This window comes from Cololabis saira, chromosome 18 (genome assembly GCF_033807715.1).
Source record: "Cololabis saira isolate AMF1-May2022 chromosome 18, fColSai1.1, whole genome shotgun sequence".
Classification (NCBI taxonomy): domain Eukaryota; kingdom Metazoa; phylum Chordata; class Actinopteri; order Beloniformes; family Belonidae; genus Cololabis; species Cololabis saira.
This window is the reverse complement of record NC_084604.1, coordinates 36160224-36187332: the sequence shown is the minus strand read 5'-3', so window position 1 is coordinate 36187332 and position 27109 is coordinate 36160224. Positions and strand designations below refer to the sequence as shown.

Genomic DNA, 27109 nt, shown 5'->3' with positions numbered 1-27109 from the left:
GATCTTAGTAAATCGGGCACTCAGTCTTTATTCACTCAGTCTTTCTGACACTCAGTGGTCGGAACCCGCTGTGAAGTCGCATCTGTGACGTCATGCACATTCCCTCTATTTATACAGGATCAGGGATGTGACCCCAATGAGTCCAAAGAAAGGTATGGACACAAAACCAGGCTGTAAATACATTTATTTCCTTTTTAAAGTTGTATTTAACAGAGATTTTTATGGAGGATTGACTTGTTTCTGGGCGGCTGCCACTCCAGGAACTGCAGCTCTTTAATCCTTCCTAGGTTTTTGTTCATTTTGCCTTTAAAATGAACAAGATTTTGCTCCCGCCACACTGATTTGCAGGTAAAGATTCTCCGAACGTCCATCCGTCAGTTGTTCCAGAGCGAAATATCCGACCTTTCCTCTGAGAAATGCGGTGAAACCCGAGTCTCGGAGGATCAGCGGCATCTGTCGGCCTTGGGGAACAGCCGGTACGCGTTCTGGGAGGTGACGACCCGGACGTGTTCGGCCGACAGGCCTTTGAGGGCGGCGATGTGGCGGCAGGGCAGGTGGATGTTGCAGGGCTCGTTCCTCACCTGAGAGTCACACGGAGACGGGAGTTGAACCACCGACCTGAAACGATGCTCCTGGAACACGGCAGACACTCACGCTTGGGTCGATCCCGAGCGCCGGGGCGTCCGTCTCCAGGCAGATGTGCTCCAGCGGGATCCGCCGGATCAGCTTGTCCCTCTGGGAGACAGGAGACAACAATCAGTTCACCGTGACCACAGTGGCGGAGCCAGAACGCGGCTAATGAGTGGGCCTGGAAAAGTCTGCATGGGCGGAGGTGATAATAAGTGCGTTGGTTGGTTTGTTTGTCTGTTTGCAAATTAACTCAAAGGTTTATGAACAGATTTTGAAGACATTTTCAGGATAGGTTACCAATGAGGCAGGGACCAATTGAACGGATTTTGGTGATGATCCGGATTGCTGTCTGGATCCAAGAATTTTTTGAAAGGGGAATGGAAAACTGAGCTTATTGGTGGAGGTCTGTGCTTTTCAACAGCACGATTGTTTTGCTGCTATTTGACGGGAGACATGTTTTTCTCAACACCAAAGCCTAAAGAGCGAAATAACCGGAGTCAAATTCCTTGTTGGACAATGTTCGAACCCAGCCAATGAAGATGATTCTGATTTGATCTGATCTGTTTGTTATAGTGTCAGGATGTTGACTTTATTCACGACATTTCGACTTTTTTCTCGACATTTCGACTTAATGCATAATGGAAAAAAAATCTTCCTCCTCTAAAATATTATTTTTACTTTTTTTCCTGCCTGGCCTTAATACTCTTCCGTGGTATTTGTAATGACAGGGAAGAACATGAAATAAGTTTATAGTGGGTGTGTGAATGATCAATAATCAGTATTGTTGGCAGGAATAGAGGGCCCCAAAATAAACATTTTGCTTAGGGCCCCGTGGAGGTTTGGGCCGGCCCTGGGGGTCACCGTGACGACTAAACCCGACCAGTTTCCAGGTACCTGGCTGCTCCTGCAGACGGCGGGGGGGAAGGAGAGGAAGTATCCGGCCTTCACCGCCTCCAGGGCCACCGACGGCTTCCCGGCAAAGTTGTGCAGCAGAGCCCGGCTGGTTCCTGCAGGACACAGAACCGTCACCACGTGGAGACGGACGGGCGTCCCGGAGGCTGCAGGAGCTCACCTTGCTGCCTCATGGTCTCTATGGTAACGGCAGCGGCTGCAGGAGCTCACCTTGCTGCCTCATGGTCTCTATGGTAACGGCAGCGGCTGCAGGAGCTCACCTTGCTGCCTCATGGTCTCTATGGTAACGGCGGCGGCTGACCGGGAGTGGACGTTCCTGCGGGGACAAACGGCTAGTGAGAAGACGGTCTGGACTAGGGTCGCCAACCGTCCCCTGGAAGACGGAATCGTCCCGTATTTATAAACTAAAGTCCCGTATTGAGTTGTTATTTTTTTCTGATTTACTACAACTGTAACCTACTACGGAAGAGTATTAGGGCCATGCAGGAGAAAAAATATTTGAGAGGGGAAGATTTTTTTTATTGTGCACTTTGAGAAAAAAGTCGAAATGTCAAGAAAAATGTTGAAATACAATTTCAGGAATAAAGTCGAAATTTTGTGAATAAAGTCAAAATGTCGCCTTTTTCTCAACATTTCAACTTTATTCATAAAATTTTGACTTTTTTTCTCAACATTTTGACTTTTTTCTCGAAATTTCGACTTTTTTCTCAACATTTCGACTTTTTTCTCGAAATTGTACTTCAACATTAATCTTGACATTTTTACTTTTTTCTCGACATTTCGACTTTTTTCTCGACTTTTTTCTAGACAATTCAACGTTTTTCTCGAAATTTTATTTCAACTTTATTCTCGAAGTTTCGACTTTATTCTCGAAATTTCAACTTTATTCTTGAAATTGTATTTCAATATTAATCTCGACATTTCGACTTTTTTCTCGAAGTGCACAATAAAAAAAAATCTTCCCCTCTCAAATATTTTTTCTCCTGCATGGCCCTAATACTCTTCCGTAAGTTTTATTTCTGCACCCTGAGAGCATCTTTAAACATATTACAGTGATTAACGATTTTAAACAGGTTTTCAAACCTTTTTTTTTTATTAAGTGAGTCTTTTATAGTTGCTCATTACTGAAGCAAAGTTTCCCCAGGTCTGTCGTGATAAAGTGCTCGTAGCTCACAGATCCTCCTCCTGTCCTAAGGGGGGCGTAGGGATCTTAAAGGGATTTCTGGGTGACATTACGTCTGATATTTTAAACAGAATGTCACCCAGGGGTGCCACCGTTACTCACACCGGCAGGTCCAGCTGCTTGGCCACGTCCAGCTGCCGGACGAAGACGCTCAGCTGGTCGTCTCTGTCCTGCTGAGTCGGCGCACACCACGGGGTGAAGTCCAGACCGATCTGGAACCAGAGGAAACCAGACAAAGGCGCGTTTACACATAGACGCGTATTTCCAAAAACGGATATTTCCCCCTCTACGTTTTGAAAAATACATTACAATAAATTTACACAAACCGCATAAATATCTGTTAAGGTGCTATGAGCATCCAAACCTGCAGGGGGCAGTGTAACGAGGAGATAAAGTCATGCTAGCCAATCAGAATCCTGGAAAAAAACATCAACAAATGACACGAGTAACTTCCAGTTACTTCCAAGATGAACGAGAGTCTTTCGTTTGGAGTGACAGAGAAGTGGAGTTACTTTTAAGTGTGACTTTAGAATATAAAACAGGTAAAATACAAGAAAATATTGATGGTGGCCAAACAAATTGTGAACAAAGGTCGCACACATGACGTTTCTGTCACATAATGTGACGTTCTGAAGCCTAAATGTCTGTTTCTCTCCGTTTACAAGCAAACGTGAAGACAGAGTTTTTGCAAATCTCCACTTTGGCCGGAGTTTTCAGAAATGATGGTTTTTGGAGACTTTGAGCTTCATTTTCGTGTAAACGAACGGCCAAAACGCATGAAAACACCACAGTTTTTGCTACGTGTAAACGGGGCCTAAGTCTCACGCTGGGGAACCTGCTTTCAACACTTGTTCGTTTCACTCTTTCATGAATAAAAGATAAGAATAAGTTTGATTTCCGGAGCATTTTTGACCTTCCGAAGGTGAATCTGGGTCATGTAGCTTCTATTTACCAAACACAAGTTAGTAAAGTTAACTCTTTTAAGAAGTGTTTTCATCTTCAGCTCACAAAACGTGTTGTTTTTTATCATTTCCAAGGTTGTTGGCATTAAGTGTTTTCTTTAAAGTGGGATTAGGAGGTGAAGTCTGGGTTTAATGAGCCTGATCTTAACTCTGACCTCAGAGCCCAGAAGGACATTTAAAAGACCTGAGATGTACGAAGACCATGTAAAGATTTAAAAACAGATAAATCTGGTGTGGCGTGTATAACTTTCTCAAAGTTTCTGAAAGATAAAAAGGGTTTAACTTTGGATAAAAGCCTCAACTGGAACAAAATAGAAGTTGTCTTCTCCATTTTAAAGTTAGAATCCTAAACTACACCAATGTTTCTCGGAGGATCTCTGACATGTGGTTTAGATAAACGCCGCCGGGTCAGTGACCAGGCCCGGTTTCTACGAGGGTGCATAAGCATTGCACCCTCAGTTTATGTGTTTGCATGCTCAGTTGAAAAGACGGAAAAAAACAACTGACAAGTGCGTCACTCATCTGCGTCCAGCGCGCAGATTCCTGCACCAGCAAGACGCTGCTCTCTGCTGCTCCGTTAACACAAAGTAACCGTGGATATTCGGAAGTTGTTCAAGCACAACCACGCCAACATGTTAGACAACGCTGGTCACACAGGTTATATTTATTTTTCTGTTTTATTTTCTGTTGCTAGATTCTCTGATGGGTGATGTAGCCCAGACTAAATGTAGCATTTTCTTTGTTCTACGGCAATATTACCAAAGATCCTCTAAACAGAAGATAGCGCATTACCGTTACTGCCAATGGTATGAAATGGTATACACTTCCGGTCTCCTAAGTGGGCGTGGTCGCCCCTCTCCCCACATCGTTTTGGAACATACAACACTAGATACAGTACAACTTTAATATTTGCGCCTTATTTTGCCGCGCGTTTTTTTTTTTATCTGCTACCTTTTATCTGCTCTGCTTTATCTGATATCAACCCAGTACAACATCATCGGATCAGTCTAATATTCTTTTTTCCCTTCCAAAAAGACTTCAATAATAACAATAACAGTATTATTAAGCAAAGAAGCAAGTTTTATTTTAGGGTGCTTTCACACCTGTGGCCCGTTTGTTTTGTTCCGTTTCAGGGGCTGAACCGATACAGTTGTTCCGTTTCTCGTTTGTGGAGTTTGTGTTCACAAGGCAAACGTCTGTACCGTTTCAAAGCTGATAACAAATTCCATGCGCGAACCAGCTGCTCTCTGATTGGTCAAATGAACGCGGAAGGAGTTTCCTCTTCACCCCGGGATAAACAACACGCCCCTTTCAGCGCAGCGCAGACCGCAGCCGTTGGCTTTGGCTGATTTATGGTTCCGCGTTACACCAACGCAGAGCCTACGGCATAGAGTACGGCGTATGCTCTGCGTCGATTTAACGCGGAACCATAAATCAGGCTTTACCCATTCATTTATGTGCGCTCGGCGCAGAGCGGAGCCCGGCAGCGGACGAGAGGCCGCCTGCTGCAGCCGGGTTTGGGCTGCGCAAACCCTGCCCGAATTGAACATTGTTTAATTTCAAACAATGTTTAATTTGTGCCGTGCTGGGAAGACATCTTGCACGTCCAATAGGAGAGAAGGTGGTGGAGGCTGCACCGACTCCTCTCCTTGCGCCGCGTTCATACACAATGAATGGAGTTGTGTCGGTTGCTGTGTGGATTATGTTCTCACAACAAATAAAAAAAATGAACCGTTTCAGGTCTCGATTGGAATCGGGCCGAGACCACCTCTCCTAGGCGATCTCGGAACGCTTGTTTTGTACCGTTTCAGAGCGTGATTGCTGTGTTCACATATACCAAACGTTCCGATCTTTAGGGGGAAACGTTCCCTGTATCGGAACAAGTGCTTGAAACGGTACAGGTGTGAAAGCACCCTGAGTTTTAAACTTAATTTTATCCGATGGGAAAACGACTTTGGCAGTTCTGCAGTGACGACTCTGAATCTCTGAATCAGCACCAGAGACATATATATATATATGTCTATGATCAGCACCACCAGAGAGCAGAGCTATGAGAGCCAAATCTCGTGAGAGTGTGTTGCTCAGACAGAGACAGGTCTCAAACAAAGTTCATTTTCTCCTAATCTGTCGGTCTGAAAATTGCTATTACTATGGGGCGAAGGAATTGGTAATAATCTGTGCTCACGTTCACTTTTCCCATAGGACTCAATAGACTCAGGAGCTGCTGTTATTAGGGCCAATCCCAATTCTCCTTCACTTCTTTGTTCTGCAGCAATATTGCTGCAATAAAGTGTTGAATAACGTGCCAGGCATGTGCACCCCCTCTGATCTGAGATGCAGCCTAGTCATAATTTTCTAGAACTAGCCCTGTCAGTTCCCTAGTGAGGCGTCCGTGTCGGAGGAGACGGGTCTGGTTCGGGTTCAGAGGCGGCAGCACCTCTCCCACGGCGACCAGGCGATCTGCGTGTTCGTAGAAGAGCGGCAGAGCGGCGTCCAGGTCCTGCAGGGAGACGGGAGACAGTCGTTTACATGGGAAGTTTAATTCCTCTTTAATTCAGAATTAAAATTAAATCCGATTTAAAATGAGTAAAAATTACCATGTAAACACCTAATTCCGAATGTAAATACCCATTCTGAATTAAACTTAATTCCGAAGTAAATGGCTGGTTTATTCCGATTTTAAATCCGAATAGAATAATTCTGCGATCATGTAAACACTCAATCCTCTTTAAATTAATTGCGGTCTTTCTTTCTGCTCGTTCCCTCGCCCGTCTGTCTCCATGACGCTTATATTCCACACTGGGCTGGTTTTCCTAACAAAGTTTCAAGATGGCAGCACGCAGTAAACGCTGGTCAAGAGCAGAGAACATTTATTTAATAAATAGCTTGGAGGACCTGGAAATAAGTAAAAGAACAGATGGAAACAGGAAACTGGAAGCTTTTCAAAGTTGTAGCGGCTAAGTTTGTTTTTCTTCCGGTAGACGTCCGGTCCGCCCTCTATCCAATCAGAACCTTCCCAACCCCCAGACCTGGAGAGGAATTGGATAAAGCCGATCAAACATGTTTTCCATGAAAACCTTAATTCGGAATTACTATTTCCATGTAAACTCAAAGAAAAATAGTTTAATTCTGAATTATTTAATTCAGAATAATTAATTCAGAATTAAAAAACATCATGTAACCGTGGCCACTGTGTGTCTCCTACCTGCGGCTTCACGCTGCGGCTCCCCGGATCCCCCGGACCCCCGCCGGCCTGCAGAGGATGGATCCCGAAACACGGAGCCAGCAGGTCTGGATGTCTGCGGGACGGGAATCAGGCGTGAGGGAGGGAAAACGGAGACGAGGCCCCGCTGGACACGTGTTTTATCTGAAATAAAACTTGGTTAAACATACGGACCTTTCCTGCAGCTGCAGAACTCTGGGAAACTCGGACACGTCCTCCGTCACGGCCACCAGGGTCGTCACGCCGGCCTCCACACACACACAACAGGGAGATGCTTTATTCACCGCCGTGATACAGATTCGTTCATACGTAGTTCCTGTCCTGCTGCTCGGCTGATGGTGTGAGGTTAATCAAACTTTTGAACTAGTTTTTGTCCTTATGAACTGTCACGTGCTTTTGATATACTCAAGGTTTCAGCTGTCCCATTGTCCTTTAGGGTTAACTAAAGGTTAGCCTGGACCATCTGTTCAAGACCCCCATGAAGTTCCTGTTTTAGTCCGGAAGGCATTTGACCCCAGTGACCCATTGCTTTTAAAACTTAAGCTTCTGCATACCACAGATTAGTTCCTTTTTAACTGAAATATCACATGTGTGACCTTTTAACCTCGATGTCTGTTACCTCCGTATGTGTTTTCTTCCAATTGTTCATTGTCTACCGTATATGGTCATTTTCCTGTCAAATTCTCAATAAAAAGCTCATGCAGAAGAGGAACCAGCGAAGCATTCGTCGAGAGCATCCATAGAGAGCCATGTTGCTCTGCAAAGCTCCGACTTTGCTTCCCTTCTGCAGAAAGCGCCTTAAAAATAATTTCTAACAGCCTCTGTGTCTTTCCTCGTAATGAATTTATGTAAATGTTGATTTAAGGACCCAACAATGGGACTGATGCTCAAGAAAAATAGTTTATTTTGGGTTTGGATTTTTCTTCCCTCCGAATCAGAGAAAGCTGCTCAGCTGCCCCATGCAAGTAATAAGAGGGTTGTTTCATGACCATCATGTTGATTTTATGTACTTTTATTCCAGGAGCTTTTTATCTGTATCGTCTTGTTTTTATTGTATTTTTACTTTTATTGTAGTGTTTCTATTCTTTGTGAAGCACCTTGTAACATCCCCTGTCTGTGAAAAGTGCTCTATAAATAAACTTTACCTACTTACAGCTGAACACAAAAACAAGACCAGGATTTCCACACAGATCCCAAATCTACTTTGTTATTCACTTCAGGTCACCATGGAAACCATCAGTTCTGAAGGCCGGGTTTTCCTCACCTCCCTGGTCCTCTGGATCACGTCCTCCAGATCCTACGAGACAATAGGAACGTTACTGCAACGTCTGCTCGCACAGCCGGACTACCAAGCACCAAAATCTGAACTAAGCAGTTAAGAACAACTGAACCATCTTTATTTGCTTTATTTTACTGGGAAATAATACAGTTTACTAAGTGGTAGAATAAACCATTAAAAGTATAAAACAACAGGATTTGTTGTGTGTTTCACACCCAGACAGACTTGTTGGTATCCCTTAAATAGGTCACAGTCACATTTCAAACTAACCGTTAAACCCTGATTAGTATCAAAGGTCCCTTCAATGATTTAATGATGATTTAATCAGCCAATTTAAAACCACGGAGGGGTTTTCTGTCTGGGGTTTTATGAGCATCGGGTTGAACTCGGTAGGAGGAGGAGAGCGTTGTCTGAGGAGCTCAGATGTTATTGATCATTACGATAAAGATAAAGGCTTTAAGGCCATCGAGGAGCAGCTTTATATTCCTATTGGTTGAGTTAAAGACATTAACATTTATTAGGCCCATATGGCTGCATCCAACCTCCCTGCAAGAAAACATGCACCTCCAGGCTGGTCAGAAGGTAGTTTGGATGGAAGATTTAAAACAAAAAAGAGGCAGAAATGAACATTCAAAGACAATGAAACTGACCCAGAGCTAAAAAAATAAATAACTGAGTCAAATTCCCTGTCTTATTTGACCTGACTTGGCCAATAAACCTGATTCTGATTCTGAAAAGGCTGATAAAAGCATTAGACTGGTCTTTAAAAGCTCCTCTTTGAGCCCTAAATTTAAATCTTGTTGCATATTTGTGGACACATGTAGGAGATGCAGAGATGAGAGGGCTGGAGTACTTCAGTACCGATCAAAATATCTGAGAGAGATACTAGTTTGCAGTTTATTTTCTTTAGTAGAAACAGAAAAAAAGAGTTGTATTAAAAGCAAAATGTGAGATCTGTTACACGTCAAGTAGATAAAGATGGATGTCATTGAACTTTTAACTATTTTCAAGATGTGGGTGAATTTTTTTAGCCCCTTTTTTGTGAGTGAAACGATTTTTTAACTGTTTGACTCAAATCTGAATTGAATTAGATGCATATTTTTGAATGGAAAACAAATTATTTTCCAGCAATTCACTTGAATACAAAATAACAAAATGAACTGAACAAAATAAGTATCTTTCTTAAACAGAAACCTGTCCTGCTTAACTTAAAATTGTATACATTAATATAAAACAATAGAAAAAAAGCAGAACATCCATCCTGTAATAGTGCACATTTTTAGTTTAGTTTAGTTTAGTTTAGATTTATTTAGCACATACAATAAAAATAACATCACACAAATAAGTGCAGTTAAAAGAAACTGTGCTGGGAGGAGCGAGCGAGCCAGTAGGCTTATGAGGAGCCCCCACCTAATAACATTTAACAATATAGTGATGAGGATACAAAATATAAAATAAAATAAAAAATAATACATCATAAAAATTGCATGCAGAACATGAATGAAAATAAAAATGACCTATAAAGACATGATCATGAAAATATGAATATTATGCTGAAAAAATGGCAACACAGAATATGAAGTACAAAAGAAACATTAACAAAAAAGCAAGAGCTTTCTTGGCTACATTGTTGAATTAAATGCTCTCTTGAGCGACTTTTGAAGATGGATAGGGACCTACAATTGTTTGCAATATGGTACCAACTATTCCAGACTTTGACATCTCTATACCTAAACAAAAATTGGCTTCTAGATTCCAGACATTTAGTGCAATAACAAAAGTGCAAACAGAAAGTCTGTAGAAAACATATGTGTGCCTCAAAGGCCATTACTGTAGGCTACAGTTGTAACTATATAATAAAAAAATAACTTATGAACTCAACAGCTCAATGCCATTTTCCATTGACTTTTTCTGACTATTTTCTGACTCTCACAGTAAAACGGGACAGTGCGTCCCTTTTCAGCTCAATACGGGACTTTAGTTTATAAATACGGGACGATTCCGTTTTTCAAGGGACAGTTGGAAACCCTATGTGGGCTCTTCTGTGTATGTTTGTAATGTACATTTTTTTTAGATTTGCATGAATGTACATAAATGCAGAGGTGGGTAGAGTAGCCAAAAATTGTACTCAAGTAAAAGTACTGTTACTTCAGAATAATATGACTCCAGTAGAAGTAAAAAGTAGTCATCCAAATAATTACTTTAGTAAAAGTAAAAAAAGTACTTGGTGAAAAAACTACTCAAGTACTGAGTAACTGTTGAGTAACGTCTGATTTATTTTTCAACCATTCAAACAGACAAAAGTACAAAATAATCATCTTCAGGCAAATGAAATCAATAAAATAATCAAATAAATTAAAATTAATAAAAAATAGCTTAAATTAAAATAATCTTAAAGTAAATTCAAGTACTCTAATAAATAATAAAATAAATAAAATAATAACAGAATAAATTAAGCAAATTAAGCAAAAAATTAAGCACAAGTTGCACAAAATTTCAAGCCTTTGTACTTTTCTTTTTTAACCAGGCAGAACTAGAACAAACATGAACTCATAGAAACTCTGTGTGTGTTTGAGTCTGTGTAAATGTGACAAAACATGCAAAAACAAACATTTTTCCCAAAGAATCACTCAGTGATGTCATGAGATTGACGCGTACGCGGATAAAAGGGATAAAAGAAAAGTAACAGCTCAACGTAGCCTAATGTAGCGGAGTAAGAGGAACAGTTTCTTCTTCACAAATCTACTCAAGTAAAAGTAAAAAGTATAGTGATTCAAAACTACTCCTAAAAGTACAACATTTCTCAAAACTTACTCAAGTAAATGTAACGGAGTAAATGTAACTCGTTACTACCCACCTCTATAGACGAATCCGGCGACCGGTTTGTGTGCGCCGCCATCTTGCGGCGGCGCCATCGCTGCGGTGGCAGGTGTCAATCTGCCACCGCAGCGCTGTTATTGTAACCTGACGCTCTACAGCATCATTATAGCTGGATTGATGATGTTAGACAGTGGCCTTCCATAAATAATGAAGGTATCTTAAATTAATGCTGATGTTAATTTATAAATAATGATTTGTTTGAGCGATAAGCAGGAAAGAATAGAGGAATAGGGAGATAAGGGAGTGTATGATTAAACACTGTAATATAGCTCTCTCCACCTCCTCTCCTTACGAGGCATGTCTGCACAATTAAATATTACCTGTGTATGTTTTGTTTAATTTTAGGTATCCAAGAATATTTTATTGATCGCCTGGCGTCCGATGACGAAAAAAAACGCAATTACAGGTCTCTAATTGAAGGGCAGAACTATCTCAGCTCCGGATGATACAGAATACATACATACATAACCCCAATCTGCAGATAAAACTAGTTTGTTGAGGAAAAAATATTAACTCTATTTGTAGCTGCAGAAGAAAAAAATAATCTCACGAGGAAAACAAAAATATTGCTCATGTCTCGGAGCCTCTTCAGCATAAAAAAAAAGAAAAGAGAAGTAAGAGTAATAAAAAAGATGTACTGTATGTTGTACTATTATACTAATTTATTGAAACACATGGCGAGTCAAACATCTACCAAAGCAGCTGTCAAACACTAAACAAGGTAGTAAGACGGTGGTTCTGCAGAACTGCGGCAGTAAATCCTCATCGGAGCTCCACTAGTAGTGATTTCATATGGATCAAACCGTTAATAATCATTATTTTCTCCATATACCGCTCCCTGGCTTCCTTGTTTAAGGTATCCAGGTAAATTCCAGTTCCTTTCCAGCAGTTTAACATCTTTTTTTTGCGTTCCGTCTGTTCACTTGGTGAAACAGAAAAGTGGTTTTGACAGTCCGTCCCGTCTTCATTCACTATCAAAACAAATGCACGTGACGGGACAGGAGTTTTCCGATGATACAAATACATTAAGAGAGCCTGGCAGGGAGCGGAGTAATAGATCCATACGTATATATGTCTATGGGCTGGAGCGGAGGAGCGGAGCCGCCACCGCAGTAATGGCGGCCCGCTCGACTTCCGGGTTTCGCCGGATTCGTCTATATGTAGGGTTTCCCCCTTTCAGAAATAGAAATAAGGGACGCCCTGATTTCAGCAGCGCAGGAGCCAAAAAAAAAAGCCCCAAAACTTCTAAACTGAATAAAAATGTGTTTATTTTATGTGAAAAAACAAAATGCTTTGATTTAAAGTTTAAAGTGCTTTAATGGCATTGAACTTTCATGACTGTAGAGACAGACAACCATACTAGCAACTGAAATAGCATCCTATGCTACGTATGTCCACATCAGCCCAGATGTATAATATACATACAGGTGAAGAATATGATGTAAAAGTTAATTTATTTCAATAATTCAACTAGAATATGGTGTAAAAGTTAATTTATTTCAATAATTCAACTAGAATATGGTGTAAAAGTTAATTTATTTCAATAATTCAACTAGAATATGGTGTAAAAGTTAATTTATTTCAATAATTCAACTAGAATATGGTGTAAAAGTTCATTTATTTCAATAATTCAACTAGAATATGGTGTAAAAGTTCATTTATTTCAATAATTCAGCTAGAATATGGTGTAAAAGTTAATTTATTTCAATAATTCAGCTAGAATATGGTGTAAAAGTTAATTTATTTCAATAATTCAACTAGAATATGGTGTAAAAGTTAATGAAAATACGGGACAAATCGTGTCCCGTATTAGTTCAATACGGGAACATTTTTTTCTCAAATAAAGGACAATTCTGTATTTTACGGGACGGGTGGCAACCCTATCTATATGTAACATTAAATCCACTTTTCTGTGTTTTGTTCATGGTGTATTTCATGCAGCCAAACATGCATTTACATCTCACTCAGTCCTTACCTCGTCAAACTCGCGTGCAGATATGTGACAGTGACAGTCAACGAAGCCATAATCCATTGAAAATCAAAAAATAAACTCTAAAAAACAAAAAAAAGAAAAGAATTACGTTAAAAAAAGAGGCTGAATTCGTGTCTGTTTTCGTTTTAATCGCTACCCGGAACCAACCTCTTCCCAACTATTGTTCCTGAGGGGACTGTTTTTGCAGCGGCACCAGGCTGTTCCGCCACGTGATTAAAAAATATAAACAAACCGTTGGCGGGAAAAGATGGATCCGCTGCGTGGAACCGCTGCCGGTTCTGAGACGGATGAGGACTTTCGGGTCCGAGTCCGGTCCAAGAGGACCTTGACGGAGCAGATAAACCGGTATAAGGAGGTTTTAAGGAGATCTCTGGACGGACAGACGGACGTGGATGCGGAGACGAAGCGGGTTCTGGTGGAGGAGCTGCTGGCGGTGAGTCCGCCCTTCAAAATCTTAACAAGAATATTTGGCTTATTTCTAATTAAAATGTCTCATTTTAGTAAAAAAAAATCTCATTACACTTAAAACAAGACTCATCACTGGAAAAAACAACAATTTTCACTTGTTTCAAGTAGATTTTCACTTGAAATAAGTAGAAAAATCTGCCAGTGGAACAAGATTTTGTTGCTTGTAATAAGAAGATAAATCTTGTCCCACTGGCAGATTTTCCTACTTATTTCAAGTGAAAATTTACTTGAAACAGGTGAAAATTGTCAAAAGTAATTTTTTGGTGATGACTTTAAATGTTGAAATAGCAGTAAAACCACATTCTTTGATGAAATGACATAAGGGATGGAAAGGAGGGATGGCAGTTTTACAGGGGGGATGATTTGGACTGTTTTTATTTCAGGGGGGGGATGCCATCCCCACTCGTCCCCCCTCAACTCCAGTACTGGATATGACCCTCAAATTAAACTAATGCACGTTTCTGTTGAGTTGGCGTGGAGAATAAACATGTTTACTCACTCACTCACTCACTCATCTTCTCCCGCTTTTCCGTTTCCGGGTCGCGGGGGCAGCAGCCTCAGCAGGTAGACTTCCTTCACCCCAGACACTTCCTCCTCTTCTTCCTCCAGCTCCTCCGGGGGGAGTCCGAGGCGTTCCCAGGCCAGCCGAGAGACATAGTCTCTCCAGCGTGTCCTGGGTCTTCCCCGGGGTCTCCTCCCGGTGGGACATGCCTGGAACACCTCCCTAGGGAGGAGGGACATGCCTGGAACACCTCCCTAGGGAGGAGGGACATGCCTGGAACACCTCCCTAGGGAGGAGGGACATGCCTGGAACACCTCCCTAGGGAGGAGGGACATGCCTGGAACACCTCCCTAGGGAGAGGTCCAGGAGGATCCGGTACAGATGCCCAAGCCACCTCAGCTGACTCCTCTCAATGTGAAGGAGCAGCGGCTCAACTCCGAGCTCCTCCCGGGTGACCGAACTCCTCACCCTATCTCTAAGGGAGACTCCAGCCACCCTGCGGAGGAAACTCATCTCGGCCGCTTGTATCCGCGATCTTGTCCTTTCGGTCACTACCCAAAGTTCATGACCATAGGTGAGGGTAGGTGCGTAGATTGACCGGTAAATCGAGAGCTTCGCCTTTCGACTCAGCTCCCTCTTCACCACGACGGTCCGGTACATCGACCGCATTACTGCGGACGCTGCACCGATTCGTCTGTCAATCTCACGCTCCATCGTTCCCTCACTCGTGAACAAGATCCCGAGATACTTGAACTCCTCCACCTGAGGCAGGACTTCTCCACCCACCCGGAGAAGGCATGCCACCCTTTTCCGGTCGAGAACCATGGCCTCGGTCTTGGAGGTGCTGATTCTCATCCCTGCCGTGTCACACTCGGCCGCAAACCGCCCCAGCACATGCTGGAGGTCCCGGTCTGATGAAGCCAACAGGACAACATCATCTGCAAAAAGCAGAGATGAAATCCTGAGGTTCCCAAACCGGATCCCCTCCGGCCCCTGGCTGCGCCTAGAAATCCTGTCCATAAAAATTATGAACAGGACTGGTGACAAAGGGCAGCCCTGCCGGAGTCCAACATGCACTGGGAACAAGTCTGACTTACTGCCGGCAATGAGAACCAGACTCCTGCTCCGATCATACAGAGACCGGACAGCCCTTAACAGAGGGCCCCGGACTCCATACTCACTCAGCACCCCCCACAGAATGGCACGAGGGACACGGTCAAATGCCTTCTCCAGATCCACAAAACACATGTAGACTGGTTGGGCAAATTCCCATGAACCCTCGAGCACCCTGCGGAGGGTATAGAGCTGGTCCAGTGTTCCACGACCGGGACGAAAACCGCATTGTTCCTCCTGAATCCGAGGTTCTACTATCGGCCGTAATCTCCTCTCCAGTACCCTGGCGTAGACTTTCCCCGGGAGGCTGAGAAGTGTGATCCCCCTGTAGTTGGAACACACTCTCCGGTCCCCCTTTTTAAACAGAGGGACCACCACCCCGGTTTGCCACCCCGGCGGTACTGTCCCCTTCCTCCATGCAATGTCGCACAGGCGTGTCAGCCAAGACAGCCCTACGACATCCAGAGACTTGAGGTACTCAGGGTGAATCTCATCCACCCCCGGTGCCACTGAGGAGCTTATGAACCACCTCAGTGACCTCGGCTTGGCTGATGGATGAGCACGCCTCCGAACATGTTTACTGAATATTTATATGTTATAGTTCAGAACCATCCGATTTCCTCTCAAAGCTTTAATTTGTCCCTTTTTCTCAGCTCTGTATCTCAAAATATGTCATTTTTACGTTTTTTTCATATAATTATGAGGGATAGTTTAGTTATTACAAGGAGAAATAAAATCCAGGGTTCCTACACCTTTTTCAAGGTCAAATTCAAGCACTTTCAAGGGTCGTTTTCAAAATCTTCAAGCACCTTATCGCTGGGGTAAAATATCTACAGGAATATATATATTTATAATTATTTTTTCTGCTTTTTATCACAATTTTGTACATTGTATCGTGCTGTAAACATCTAGTTATCAGGATTCCTACGGGTGCTTGAAATCCTTGAAAGTGCTTGAATTTCAATGTTGTGTTTTCAAGGCCTGAATAGTGCTTGAATTTTAGTTTAAGTGCTTGAAGCACTTTAATCTGGGTGTAGCTTTGTTTAAGATGAATATAAAAGTTGTTGCTGAGGAAGCTGTTTCCATGGCGACCGGATTCTGTCAGATTTTCCATTCAAAGTTGTGGAGAACGAGTCCAGTTTCCAGATGATCTTGCTTTTCATCGCAGCTTCAGAATCCGCTGTTTCTGCTGCTCCCACATAGGGATGGGCGGGTTGGACTAAAAAATGTATCACGATAATTTCTGGCATTTATCCTGATAACGATAAAAATGACGATAAAAAAATACCAATTCAACTCCACCTTTTTAACTATAAATCTATCACCACATTCAGTCTTTGGAGCCAAATCACTGCTCTAAAAGATACTAAATACTAAACTACACCAATTAAATTGAATTGATAAAAACCAATTAAATGAGTTACACCTGTACTGCAAAACTGGAATGACTCAGATCCTCCATGTTTGTTACACAAACACGTATCAACTGGAATTTATCTCTTTCTTTCTTTCTTTCTTTCTTTCTTTCTGGCTCATTTCCTTCCTCCCTTCCTTTCCTTTCTTTCCTTCCTCCCTTCCTTCCTTCCCTCCTTCCTTCCTTCCTTCCTTCCTTCCTTCCTTCCTTCCTTCCTTCCTTCCTTCCTTCCTCCCTTCCTTCCTTCCTTCCTTCCTTCCTTCCTTCCTTCCTTCCTTCCTCCCTTCCTTCTTTTCACCCTTCCTTCCTTCCTTCCTTCCATCCTTCCTTCCTTCCTTCCTTCCTCCCTTTCTTCCTTCCTTCCTTCCTTCCTTTCATCCTTCCTTCCTTTCATCCTTCCTCCCTTCCTTCCTCCCTTCCTTATTTCCTTCCTTCCTTCCTTATTTCCTTCCTTCCTTCCTTATTTCCTTCCTTCCTTCCTTCCTTCATTCCTTATTTCCTTCCTTCCTTCCTTCCTTCCTTCCTTCCTTCCTTCCTTCCTTCCTTCCTTCCTTATTTCCTTCCTTCCTTCCTTATTTCCTTCCTTCCTTCCTTATTTCCTTCCTTCCTTCCTTATTTCCTTCCTTCCTTCCTTCCTTCCTTCCTTCCTTATTTCCTTCCTTCCTTCCTTATTTCCTTCCTTCCTTCCTTATTTCCTTCCTTCCTTCCTTATTTCCTTCCTTCCTTCCTTCCTTCCTTCCTTCCTTCCTTCCTTCCTTCCTTCCTTCCTTCCTTCCTTCCTTCCTTCCTTCACGTACGTTGTGCGTGGATTTAACACAGAACCATAAATCAGTTTTACACAAAAACATCATCAACAGGAATGTATCCTTTTTACCGCGAGATACAAATTCTTACCATGGGGAATTTTTTTGACGGTAAATCGTGAACGGTAAAATATCACCCATTCCTACTCTCACATAAGTCTGTAGACGTGTCCGCCCGACTCCCCCGGTCTGGTTCCACTGAACTTGTGTTTTTGTTGTGTTTAATGGCGTTTTTATTATCTGTGCAGAACTTTGAAGCTGCCGTTCAGGTCAACGTGTTGGTGAACGGACAGACGTGGGAGGAAGCTCCCGACGCCGAAGGTAATTCCTGTCCTTCATACCGTTTAAACAGGGCGGTCCTTAAAAGGTCCTAAAGTCCATTTTCCTAAAATAAGGCCTTTAAATGTCTAAATCAGGGGTGTCAAACTCATTTTGCTTGGCGGGCCGGATTTGACAAATTTTTTTCTCGCGGGCCGCATGCTCAAAATAACAAAAACGGTGCGGAAATTTTTTTTCTAATTCTTTTTTTTTTTTACTATTGTTATCTAATCCAATATCAGTTTTGGTAATTTTATAGGAAATATCACTTTGTTTACACTTTAATTATGTAAAATATATTTCTTCAGGATCTTTTCTCGTTTTTTTTTTTTAACAAGTATGTTTTTTTTTATAGGAAATTTAATTAAAAGCAAAATCTTTCTTATTACAACCGAGAGTGTTTCTTTGTGATTTAGAAATTTTTCCAGTACAATTAAGTGTATTTATTTTTAAAAAGTCAGCACTTCTTTTTTAACTGTTTTACTTTGTCACTATCCTCGTATTCAAAACTGAAATTCTCCGAATAAATATCTTCAATCATCTTTTTTAGCAGTGATATTTTTCCTGCGAAAATATATAATAGTAGTCAGTTAATAAAAATAAACGACCGTCTACAAAGAAATAAAATCAGCAAATGCATTCTAGAAAACTAAAAAAATGTCAAACTGCTCTATTTGTGGAATAACAATGGATTTGTAGAAGAAATATATTATTGGATATGCTGCGATTCATGGCAATTATTTATGCCTTCCTTTTTAATAAATTAACATTTCGTTTTTTTGCGTTGGAAACTTCTCTCAGGCCGCACATTTGACACCCCTGATTTTTTTCTTAAATCTCAATCCAAGGGTCTTAACTTTTGAATCTTAATTTTAGAGGGAATTTATCAGTCATCATTAAAACGTTTTCTTACACCTTTTGAAAGGGAAAAGTTTATTTCATCATTTTGAGGAGAATCTCCTGCGGAGGTTTTAAATCTCTCGCCTCAGTCTGTGTTGCCAGGTTGAGCAGGTTTCCACCCAATTGGGCGGGTTGATTAAATTTCGGCTGATTTTCCTGGTTTTTACTAAATATTTAGGAGAAATTATGAACAAAAAGTTTTCATTATGCCAGAGAAAAGAAGAAACTTGCACAATAAACTCACTGATATTTAATTTGCTTTAGTCTACTCAATTTAATTGTAGTCTTTGTTTGGAGCCTGAACTTTTTTTGGCTTCATTTGCTTATTTTTGCTTTTTCTGATTCTGATTATGACTTGAAATGTTTTACACATTTGAAATTGTAGAGTTTTAACATTGAGAATGTCTGATTTGGGCTGGTTTTACATTATTTTGGCGGGTTTTACATCGAGTTCAGGCTGGAACCTGTCAGATCTGGCAACCTCGACCTCAGCAATTCATTTCTTTGCTTCTTTCTTTGCTAGAAAATTCCAGTTTCTCTAGACATTTGGGTTCAAAGTGTCTTTTAGGTCTTAAATTTAGTTTGAAAATGGTTTTAAAGTCTTAAATTTACCTCAATCAGACCGGTAGACGCCCTGTTAAAACTTCACTGCAGAAGTCTGTCATTGTTGAGAGTTTCCCTGTTTGTACGTAAGAGAATAAAGCTGCTGTTTGTTTCCGTCCACGCTAACGAATGCAGCGGAGGAAGAGGCCGCGGACCTAGAAAGCCTTCTGGACGACACGATCGTGGAAACCACCAGGAAACGCCGCAGCTTCCCCACGAAGATCCTTCCTCACGTCATCCACGGACTCAAGGCCCAGCGCAAAATCCTGGTGGGGTCTAATTAACATCTGTAACGGCCAAGTAACGCAACATTTAAAGATGAGCTTCGCTCTGGTTGATACCTGTTGGTGCAAGCAGGGCGGCCTGGGACTTAAAGTCTTAAAAAGTCTTAAATTTCCCTAAAATAAGGCCTTTAAATGTCGTAATTTGTCTCTAAATCTTAATCCAAGGGTCTTAATTTTTGAATCTTAATTTTGGGGGGAATTTATCCGGTCATCATTTAAGTTTTCTTACACTTTGAAAAACCAAAAGTGTATTTTTAATAGTTTTGAGGAGAAATAAACCTGTTTACCAGTTGTAAACGCGTTCAGGCAGGGTTGCCAGGTTGGGCAGGTTTCAGCCCAATTGGGCTGAAAAATAACGGACTGGGTGGGTTGATAAAATCTGGGCTCCTTTTCCTGGTTTTTACTAAATATTTAGGAGAAATTAATCACAAAAAGGTTTCCATTATGAAATTTACACAATAAACTCACTGATGTTATATTTGCTTTGATCTACTCAATTTAATTGTAGTCTTTGTTTGGAGCCTGAATATTTTTTGGTTGTTTATTGGTGTTGTAAAGCTTGAAATGTATTGTGCATTTAATAATTATAATGTTTTTAACATAGAGAATGTTGGATTCGGGCTGTTTTTTTTATTATTTCAGCGGATTTTACATCACGTTTGGGCTGGAACCTGTCAGATCTGGCAACCTCCACCTCGGCGCTGGATTTCTTAGTGTATTTTTAGTCTTAGATTTTGTTTGAAAATGATATTAAAAAGTCTTAAATGTACCTCGGTGAAACCTGTTCACACAGTTCAGCCGGAGGCCGTTCAGAAACATCCGGTGGGGTCTTTAACGTTGACACGTGCTGCGTTTGTGTTTCAGGGACTTTACGAGGTCGCAGTCAAACCGGAAGAGATGACCAAAGACCCCGATCAAGGTCAGATCATCTAACCGGCTCGGTGTTTAATTCTGGTTTATGTTTCATGAAGAGGTGAAATATTCAGAGAGAGATCAGCAGAGGAAAGATGCAAGCAGAGGTGTCTTCAGTATTCACATTCATTACTCAGGTAGAAGTATAGATACTAGAGTTTAAAAATACTCCTGTAGAAGTTGAAGTATCAACTCAAGTTTTTTACTCAAGTAAAAGTATAAAAGTACTGGTTTCAAAACTACTTAAAGTATAAAAGTAAAAGTAATGTAAGGGGGAAAAAAGCCATTAAGGACAAAAGCCATTGAAAATGAATGTATCTTAGTATAATGTAAATATATTAAAGAAGCATATATGTGTACTATTGAGCATTAACATGTGTTTCAGAGAGCAGGAGATATGATGACTAGTTGCCTATAAGTATTGTAATGGTGCAAAAAGTCAAACTTCAGAGGCATGTTATCATTTATCCTAACCTTTATTGGAATGTACATCCAAGTTTAGTTGCAGGAATCTGAGGGAACGGATGTAAGAACAAAACTGGACAAGAACATCTGAAACAACCACAACCAAATTCACTCTATCCGGATGGAGCAATTTAACTGGATAGTTTTTTTTTAAAGGCCGAAATGAAATAGAGTAACAAGGCTGTTTTTAAAATGTAAGGAGTAAAAAGTACAGATAATTGCGTGAAAATGTAAGGAGTAAAAGTAAAAAGTCGCCTGAAAAATAATTACTCCAGTGAAGTATAGATAACCAAAATTTCTACTTAAGTAAGGTAACAAAGTATTTGTACTTTGTTACTTTACACCACTGGATGCAAGTTTAGCTGACGCCACAAACACACGTCAGGGTTTTATTTCAGCAGTAAATCTCCATCAAACACACCCTTAATGTCCTAAAACAAAAACAAAAAAAATACAATATTTAGTTAATAATTGAGCCTGGAGTCGATGCTGCTGTTCCCTCTGATTCCAGCAGAGGGAGCTGTTTTACCAATAATTGAAATGAAATGCACCTCCAATTGTTTCTGCTACTCGTCATCAGAGGGTGAATAAAAAATCATAATCGGTGCCCTAAAGAAAAAGTTTCAGGCCGAATTTGATACTTTACAGCCATCTTAACCCCCCTCTAACCTCTCGTATCCACGACTGGCCAGGAGGAAGTGGTTTCCGTTCCGTTTCAGGTGTGAAAGTTTCAGTCGTCGGAGCGAAACACTGAACTGCATCAGAACTTTTTGTTCACTTTTTTCCAGCGCGGTGAGGAAGCTGATGCTGGAAATAGAAATGTGGCAGAAAAACTGCAGAGAAGCAGCGGTTTATCTGCTAAAACCACAAAAATAACATGTATCTTCCTATTCATGCGTCTTATTTCTGTTGTGAAGCTCAGAAATCCCTCAATTATCCCAAGCTGAGATGTGAAATCATGGAAGTTTGCTTCATAATTAATTAATAAAGTCAAAAACAACCCGGAGGTCTGGACCTCGGCTCCGACCCAAACCTGCACCAGATCCAGAAGTGTCCTGGGACCGTGTCGGTGGGTCAGCGTCTCTAGAACAGTTTCTACGTCACGTTTGTGGATGAAAGTGCTGCCAATGACAGATTTATTTACTCCCGTCGTCCCACCGAACCCGACTTTATTCCCAACTCCTCGGGTCAAACGGCTTTGATTTTAGAAACTCTTCATTCAGGAGAGAAAAGTACGGAGCAGTATTAGGGCCATGCGGGAGAAAAAATATTTGAGAGGGGATTTTTATTTTATTATGCACTTTGAGAAAAAAGTCAATGTCGAGAAAAAAGTTTTTTTCTCAACATTTCAACTTTATTCACGAAATTTTGACTTTTTTCTCGACATTTTGACTTTTTTCTCGAAATTTCGACTTTTTTCTCGAAATTGTACTTCAACATTAATCTCAACATTTCAACTTTTTTCGTTAAATTTTGACTTTTTTCTCGACATTTCGACTTTTTTCTCGACATTTCGACTTTTTTCTCGAAATTGTACTTCAACATTATTCTCAACATTTCAACTTTTTTCTTGAAATTTTGACTTTTTTTTTCAACATTTCGACTTTTCTCTACATTTCGACTTTTCTCGACTTTTCTCGACATCTCGACTTTTCTCAACATTTCGACTTTTTCCTCAACATTTCAACTTTTTTTCTTGAAATTTTGACTTTTTTCTCAACATTTCGACTTTTTTCTCAACATTTCAACTTTTTTTCTTGAAATTTTGACTTTTTTCTCAACATTTCGACTTTTCTCAACATTTTGACTTTTTTTCTCGACATTTCGACTTTTTTCTCGAAATTGTACTTCAACATTATTCTCAACATTTCAACTTTTTTCGTTAAATTTTGACTTTTTCCTTGACATTTCGACTTTTTTCTCAAAGTGCATAATAAAAAAAAAAATCTTCCCCTCCCCTAAAATATTTTTATTTTTCTCCTGCCTGGCCCTAATACTCTTCAGTACTTTATTCAAGTTGCAGACAGGAAGAGGGTGACTAAAGTTGAAATAAAACAGATTTAATAGCTGTTTTGATCATCATCTCCCAGCTTCACTTGAGAGTGTGTATGTTTGCTGCTGCACAAGCAAATTTCTCCTCTGGGGGATCAATAAAGTTTTATTCTATTCTATTCTATTCACGTGGGTTTGATCGTCCACCGGTTCCTGCTGCAGAACTTTATTTAGCTCCAGTTTAATTTCTATGGTTTCAGCCGGTGTTTGCTGCTCTGATCCGTCACTGATTCCTCCCAATAATCCCGTCCTGTGTTTCCCCAGAGAGCATCATGGGAGGATTGTCGGCGGCTGCTCCCGGGTTGGTCCGCCGGGCCATCCAGGTCATAAAGGTACCGGACTCCTGTTGTTGTTGTTCCCATAGACATACAGGACTGTTTCAGAAAACTAGAATATTGTGATAAAGTTCTTTATTTTCTGTAATGCAATTTAAAAAAAAAAAAAAAAAAAAAAAAAAATGTCATACATTCTGGATTAATTACAAATCAACTGAAATATTGCAAGCCTTTTATTATTTTAATATTGCTGATTATGGTTTACAGTTTAAGATTAAGATTCCCAGAATATTCTATTTTTTTTGATAGGATTAATGTTGAAATACAATCTTGAGAAAAAAGTCGAAATGTCGAGAAAAAAAGTCGAAATATTGAGAAAAAAGTCAAAATTTCGAGAAAAAAAACTTAAATATTGCAAGCCTTTTATTATTTTAATATTGCTGATTATGGTTTACAGTAAGATTAAGATTCCCAGAATATTGTAATTTTTTGAGATAGGATTTCTTAAGCTGTAAGCCATGATCAGCAATATTAAAATAATAAAAGGCTTGCAATATTTCAGTTGATTTGTAATGAATCCACTGGATGTTCAAGACTGTGCTGTAAACTAATACAAGTAAATGGACTTATTTTCATAAAGCGCCTTTCTACAAAGAAATTCACACATGCACTAATATACTTGGGAAACAGTTTAGGCACCAAATATAATACATTTAATTTTCTCAGATGGCAAAAATAAGAACTTTATTGATCCCACATAGGAGTAATTCATGTTCTATCAGCTATAGAGAACAAGGTAATGCCGAAAAACAATATATATCCCCCCTCACAAAAATAAGAAAAATAGAGAAACATATTTTCTCATCAACAAAACAAATTTAAAAAAATTCAAATAACAAAATAACATATTTGAACCGTTTTTCAGACAATAAAATAACTGAAAAAATCTGAAAAATGGTTCAAATATGTTATTTTGTTACTTGTAAAAATGCTTTGTTGATGAGAAAATATGCTTTTTTATTTTTCTTATTTTTGTGAGGGGGGATTTATATTGTTTTTCGGCACTACCTTGTTCTCTATAGCTGATATAACATGAATTATTCCTATGTGGGATCAATAAAGTTATTATTTTTGCCATCTGAGAAAATTAAATGTATTATATTTGGTGCCTAACTGTTTCCCAAGTATATTAGTGCGTGTGTGAATGAATAAATTAGACGTAAAACGTACATTTCTTTGTAGAAAGACGCTTTATGAAAATAAGTCCATTTACTTGTATTAGTTAACAGCGCAGTCTTGAACATCCAATATGGCGGCGTCGTTGACGTATCACATAGGGCTGATCGATTCAAATGTCAAGAATCGATTAGATTCAGAATCGATTATAAAGATTTGATTCGATATTGATTTGGGTTAGTGTTAATAAAACAGTTTTTTGAGCTGTTGCATGAATTATATGACTGTAGTTCTGCAACATATTACTACTAGTATTATATTGAGATTAAACAGCAAGTATTGCAGCTAATGATGCTGTAAGGACCAATCAGCTCCCAGAATGCTGATAGAACTGCTTTCAGAAACATCACGTGGGTCAGAATTACCAAACAGATCCAGGGAGGAAACAGATGGATGAAATCAGTTTTATTTTTTCCCACATTCTGTTTTTATTTGTTCCATTTTCGGTCCATTTTGGTTTTTAATTTTTGAGCATTTGGTTTTTAGCATTTTTTGCAAATGTAACCCCAAGACAGTTTATAAAGTAATGAAATATAGACAATTTATGCAATTATAACCTAACACTTTAATGTTTTCATACCTTTAAACATATTTAAAGGCAAAAACATGGCACCAGTTATTCTCGTGTCCAACAAAACATTCCTTTTTTGGGGATAAACAAAAAAATAACCAAAAGTTGTAATGTAATGATGAAAAAAAAAACAAATAATAAAAGAAAAACAAAAAAAAAAGAAAAAAAATCGATCTTTAGACATATGAATCGATTTTTAGGAATTAATATGAGAATCAATTTAGAATTGGGAAATCGATTTTTTTTCAACACAGGCCTAGTATCGCAGCAGCTCCATGGAAGGATACGTAGATAAGTCTAGGCCTGTGTTGAAAAAATCGATTCTCCGATTTTAAATCGATTCTCATATTAATTCCTAAAAATCGATTCATATGTCTAAAGATCGATTTTAAAAAATCGATCATTACATTACAACTTTTGGTATTTTTTTGTTTATGCCCAAAAAAGGAATATTTAGTTGGACACGAGAATAACTGGTGCCAAGTTTTTGCCTTTAAATATGTTTAAAGGTATGAAAACATTAAGGTTTTTATTTATAATTGCATACATTGTCTATATTTCTTTGCTTTATTATACTGTCTTGGGGTTACATTTGCATAAATGTTATAAATGGGGAAAAAATAAAAGCGATTTCATCCGTCTCTGTTTCCTCCCTGGATCTGTTTGGTAATTCTGACCCACGATGTTTCTGTTTCAGTTCTATCAGCATTCTGGGAGCTGATTGGTCCTTACAGCATCATTAGCTGCAATACTTGCTGTTTAATCTCAATATAATACTAGTAGTAATATGTTGCAGAACTACAGTCATATAATTCATGCAACAGCTGAAAAAACTGTTTTATTAACAGTAACCCAAATCAATATCGGATCAAATCGTGATAATCGATTCTGAATCTTAAGAATCGGAATGGAATCGATTCTCAATATTTGAATGGATCCCCAGCCCTAGATAAGTCTGTTGTTCCTTCATGCTTCTCTCCTCCTGCAGACCATCAGCACGCTGCAGAACCGGGCCGAGGGTCTGGTCCAGGTCCTGACCACCGAGCCGAGCCTCGTCTCCCAGGAGATCCACCGCCAGGTCCTGGGCCGGCCAGTCCCGGTCCTGGACCCGGGCCCGGGTACCGGGGCCAGGAACCAGCTGCCCCTCAAGAGAGCCCTGGAGGAGGCGGCCGCCGCCGAGGGCTACGTGCCACGCGGCAAGAAACCGGACCGGGAGCAACCGGAGCAGGACCGACCGGACTCCTCCAGCTCATAAAAACCAGCACATACGAGCCAGTCGGGCGGGTTCTCCCATGAACTAAACCAGGAGAGGTTCTGCTCTCAGCTCGGACCCGTAAACCCGCCAGAGTCCGGTTTCACCGAGCAGGAGAACCACCTGAACCTCATGTTCCTGGAATATATCATCTTCTTTATACAATTATCAGTTAAAAATCAACTTTAATCTGGGCCGTCAGAACCTTTTGTAGAACCGTTTCTGTTCATGTTTGTTTATAAACTTTTAAAGTTTCTGTCTCTTGTTCTGGTTTTTATTTCAGGAAGTTTTCTAATGCTTCTTTAAAAGTCTCTTTTTACGTTAGAACAGGGATCAGCAACCCACGGCTCTTTAGCGCCGCCCTAGTGGCTCCTGGAGCTTTTTCAAGAATGTTTGACCTTAATTTTCTTCTTTTCTTTCTTTTTTTTCTCCTTTTCTTTATCTTTTTTTCTCCTTTTCTTTCTCTTTTTTCTCCTTTTCTTTCTCTTTTTTCTCTTTCTTTCTCTTTTTTCTCTTTCTTTCTCTTTTTTCTCCTTTTCTTTCTCTTTTTTCTCCTTTTCTTTCTCTTTTTTTCTCCTTTTCTTTCTCTTTTTTTCTCCTTTTCTTTCTCTTTTTTTCTCCTTTTCTTTCTCTTTTTTTCCCTTTTCTTTCTCTTTTTTTCCCTTTTCTTTCTTTTTTCCTTTTTCTTTCTCTTTTTTTCCTTTTTTTTTCTTCTTTTTTTCCTTTTTTTTTCTTCTTTTTTTCCTTTTTTTTCTTCTTTTTTTCCTTTTTTTTTCTTCTTTTTTTCCTTTTTTCTTTTTCTTTTTTCTTTTTTTTCATTTTTTTTCTTCTTTTTTTCATTTTTTTCCTTCTTTTTTTCATTTTTTCCTTTCCACTTTT

At 39.9% G+C, this 27109-nt stretch overlaps 2 protein-coding genes across 2 annotated transcripts; one reads left to right on the top strand and one right to left on the bottom strand.

The window, feature by feature from the left end:
- Window positions 1–298: 298 nt before the first annotated feature.
- Window positions 299–13223, bottom strand: tatdn3 (TatD DNase domain containing 3). The gene is made up of 10 exons (XM_061707159.1): window positions 13045–13223; window positions 8175–8207; window positions 7085–7158; window positions 6893–6986; window positions 6125–6187; window positions 2828–2937; window positions 1803–1858; window positions 1525–1637; window positions 655–735; window positions 299–581 (listed from the first exon to the last, which is right to left on the bottom strand). The coding sequence occupies exons 1-10, from the start codon at window positions 13099–13101 to the stop codon at window positions 444–446; spliced, it is 819 nt and encodes a 272-aa protein (XP_061563143.1). The 5' UTR covers window positions 13102–13223; the 3' UTR covers window positions 299–443.
- A 52-nt stretch (window positions 13224–13275) lies between these two features.
- nsl1 (NSL1 component of MIS12 kinetochore complex) lies at window positions 13276–26486 on the top strand. Its single transcript, XM_061746817.1, has 6 exons — window positions 13276–13495; window positions 17611–17683; window positions 19319–19452; window positions 20332–20386; window positions 23161–23228; window positions 25967–26486. Exons 1-6 carry the CDS (start codon window positions 13310–13312, stop codon window positions 26231–26233), a joined length of 783 nt encoding a protein of 260 aa, XP_061602801.1. The 5' UTR covers window positions 13276–13309; the 3' UTR covers window positions 26234–26486.
- The last annotated feature ends 623 nt before the right edge of the window (window positions 26487–27109 follow it).

Bases quoted from the DNA above. Each gene is read 5' to 3' on its own strand.
- tatdn3 (XM_061707159.1), bottom strand. From the start codon at position 13,101: ATGGATTATGGCTTCGTTGACTGTCACTGTCACATATCTGCACGCGAG. The intron at 2,938-6,124 runs GTGCTGCCGCCT...CTCTGGTTCCAG, and splicing joins GCCTGGTCGCCGTGGGAGAG to ATCGGTCTGGACTTCACCCC. The intron at 1,638-1,802 runs GTGAGCTCCTGC...TGTGTCCTGCAG, and splicing joins AGAGACCATGAGGCAGCAAG to GAACCAGCCGGGCTCTGCTG.
- nsl1 (XM_061746817.1), top strand. From the start codon at position 13,310: ATGGATCCGCTGCGTGGAACCGCTGCCGGTTCTGAGACGGATGAGGAC. The intron at 17,684-19,318 runs GTAATTCCTGTC...TAACGAATGCAG, and splicing joins GGAAGCTCCCGACGCCGAAG to CGGAGGAAGAGGCCGCGGAC. The intron at 19,453-20,331 runs GTGGGGTCTAAT...TTTGTGTTTCAG, and splicing joins AGGCCCAGCGCAAAATCCTG to GGACTTTACGAGGTCGCAGT.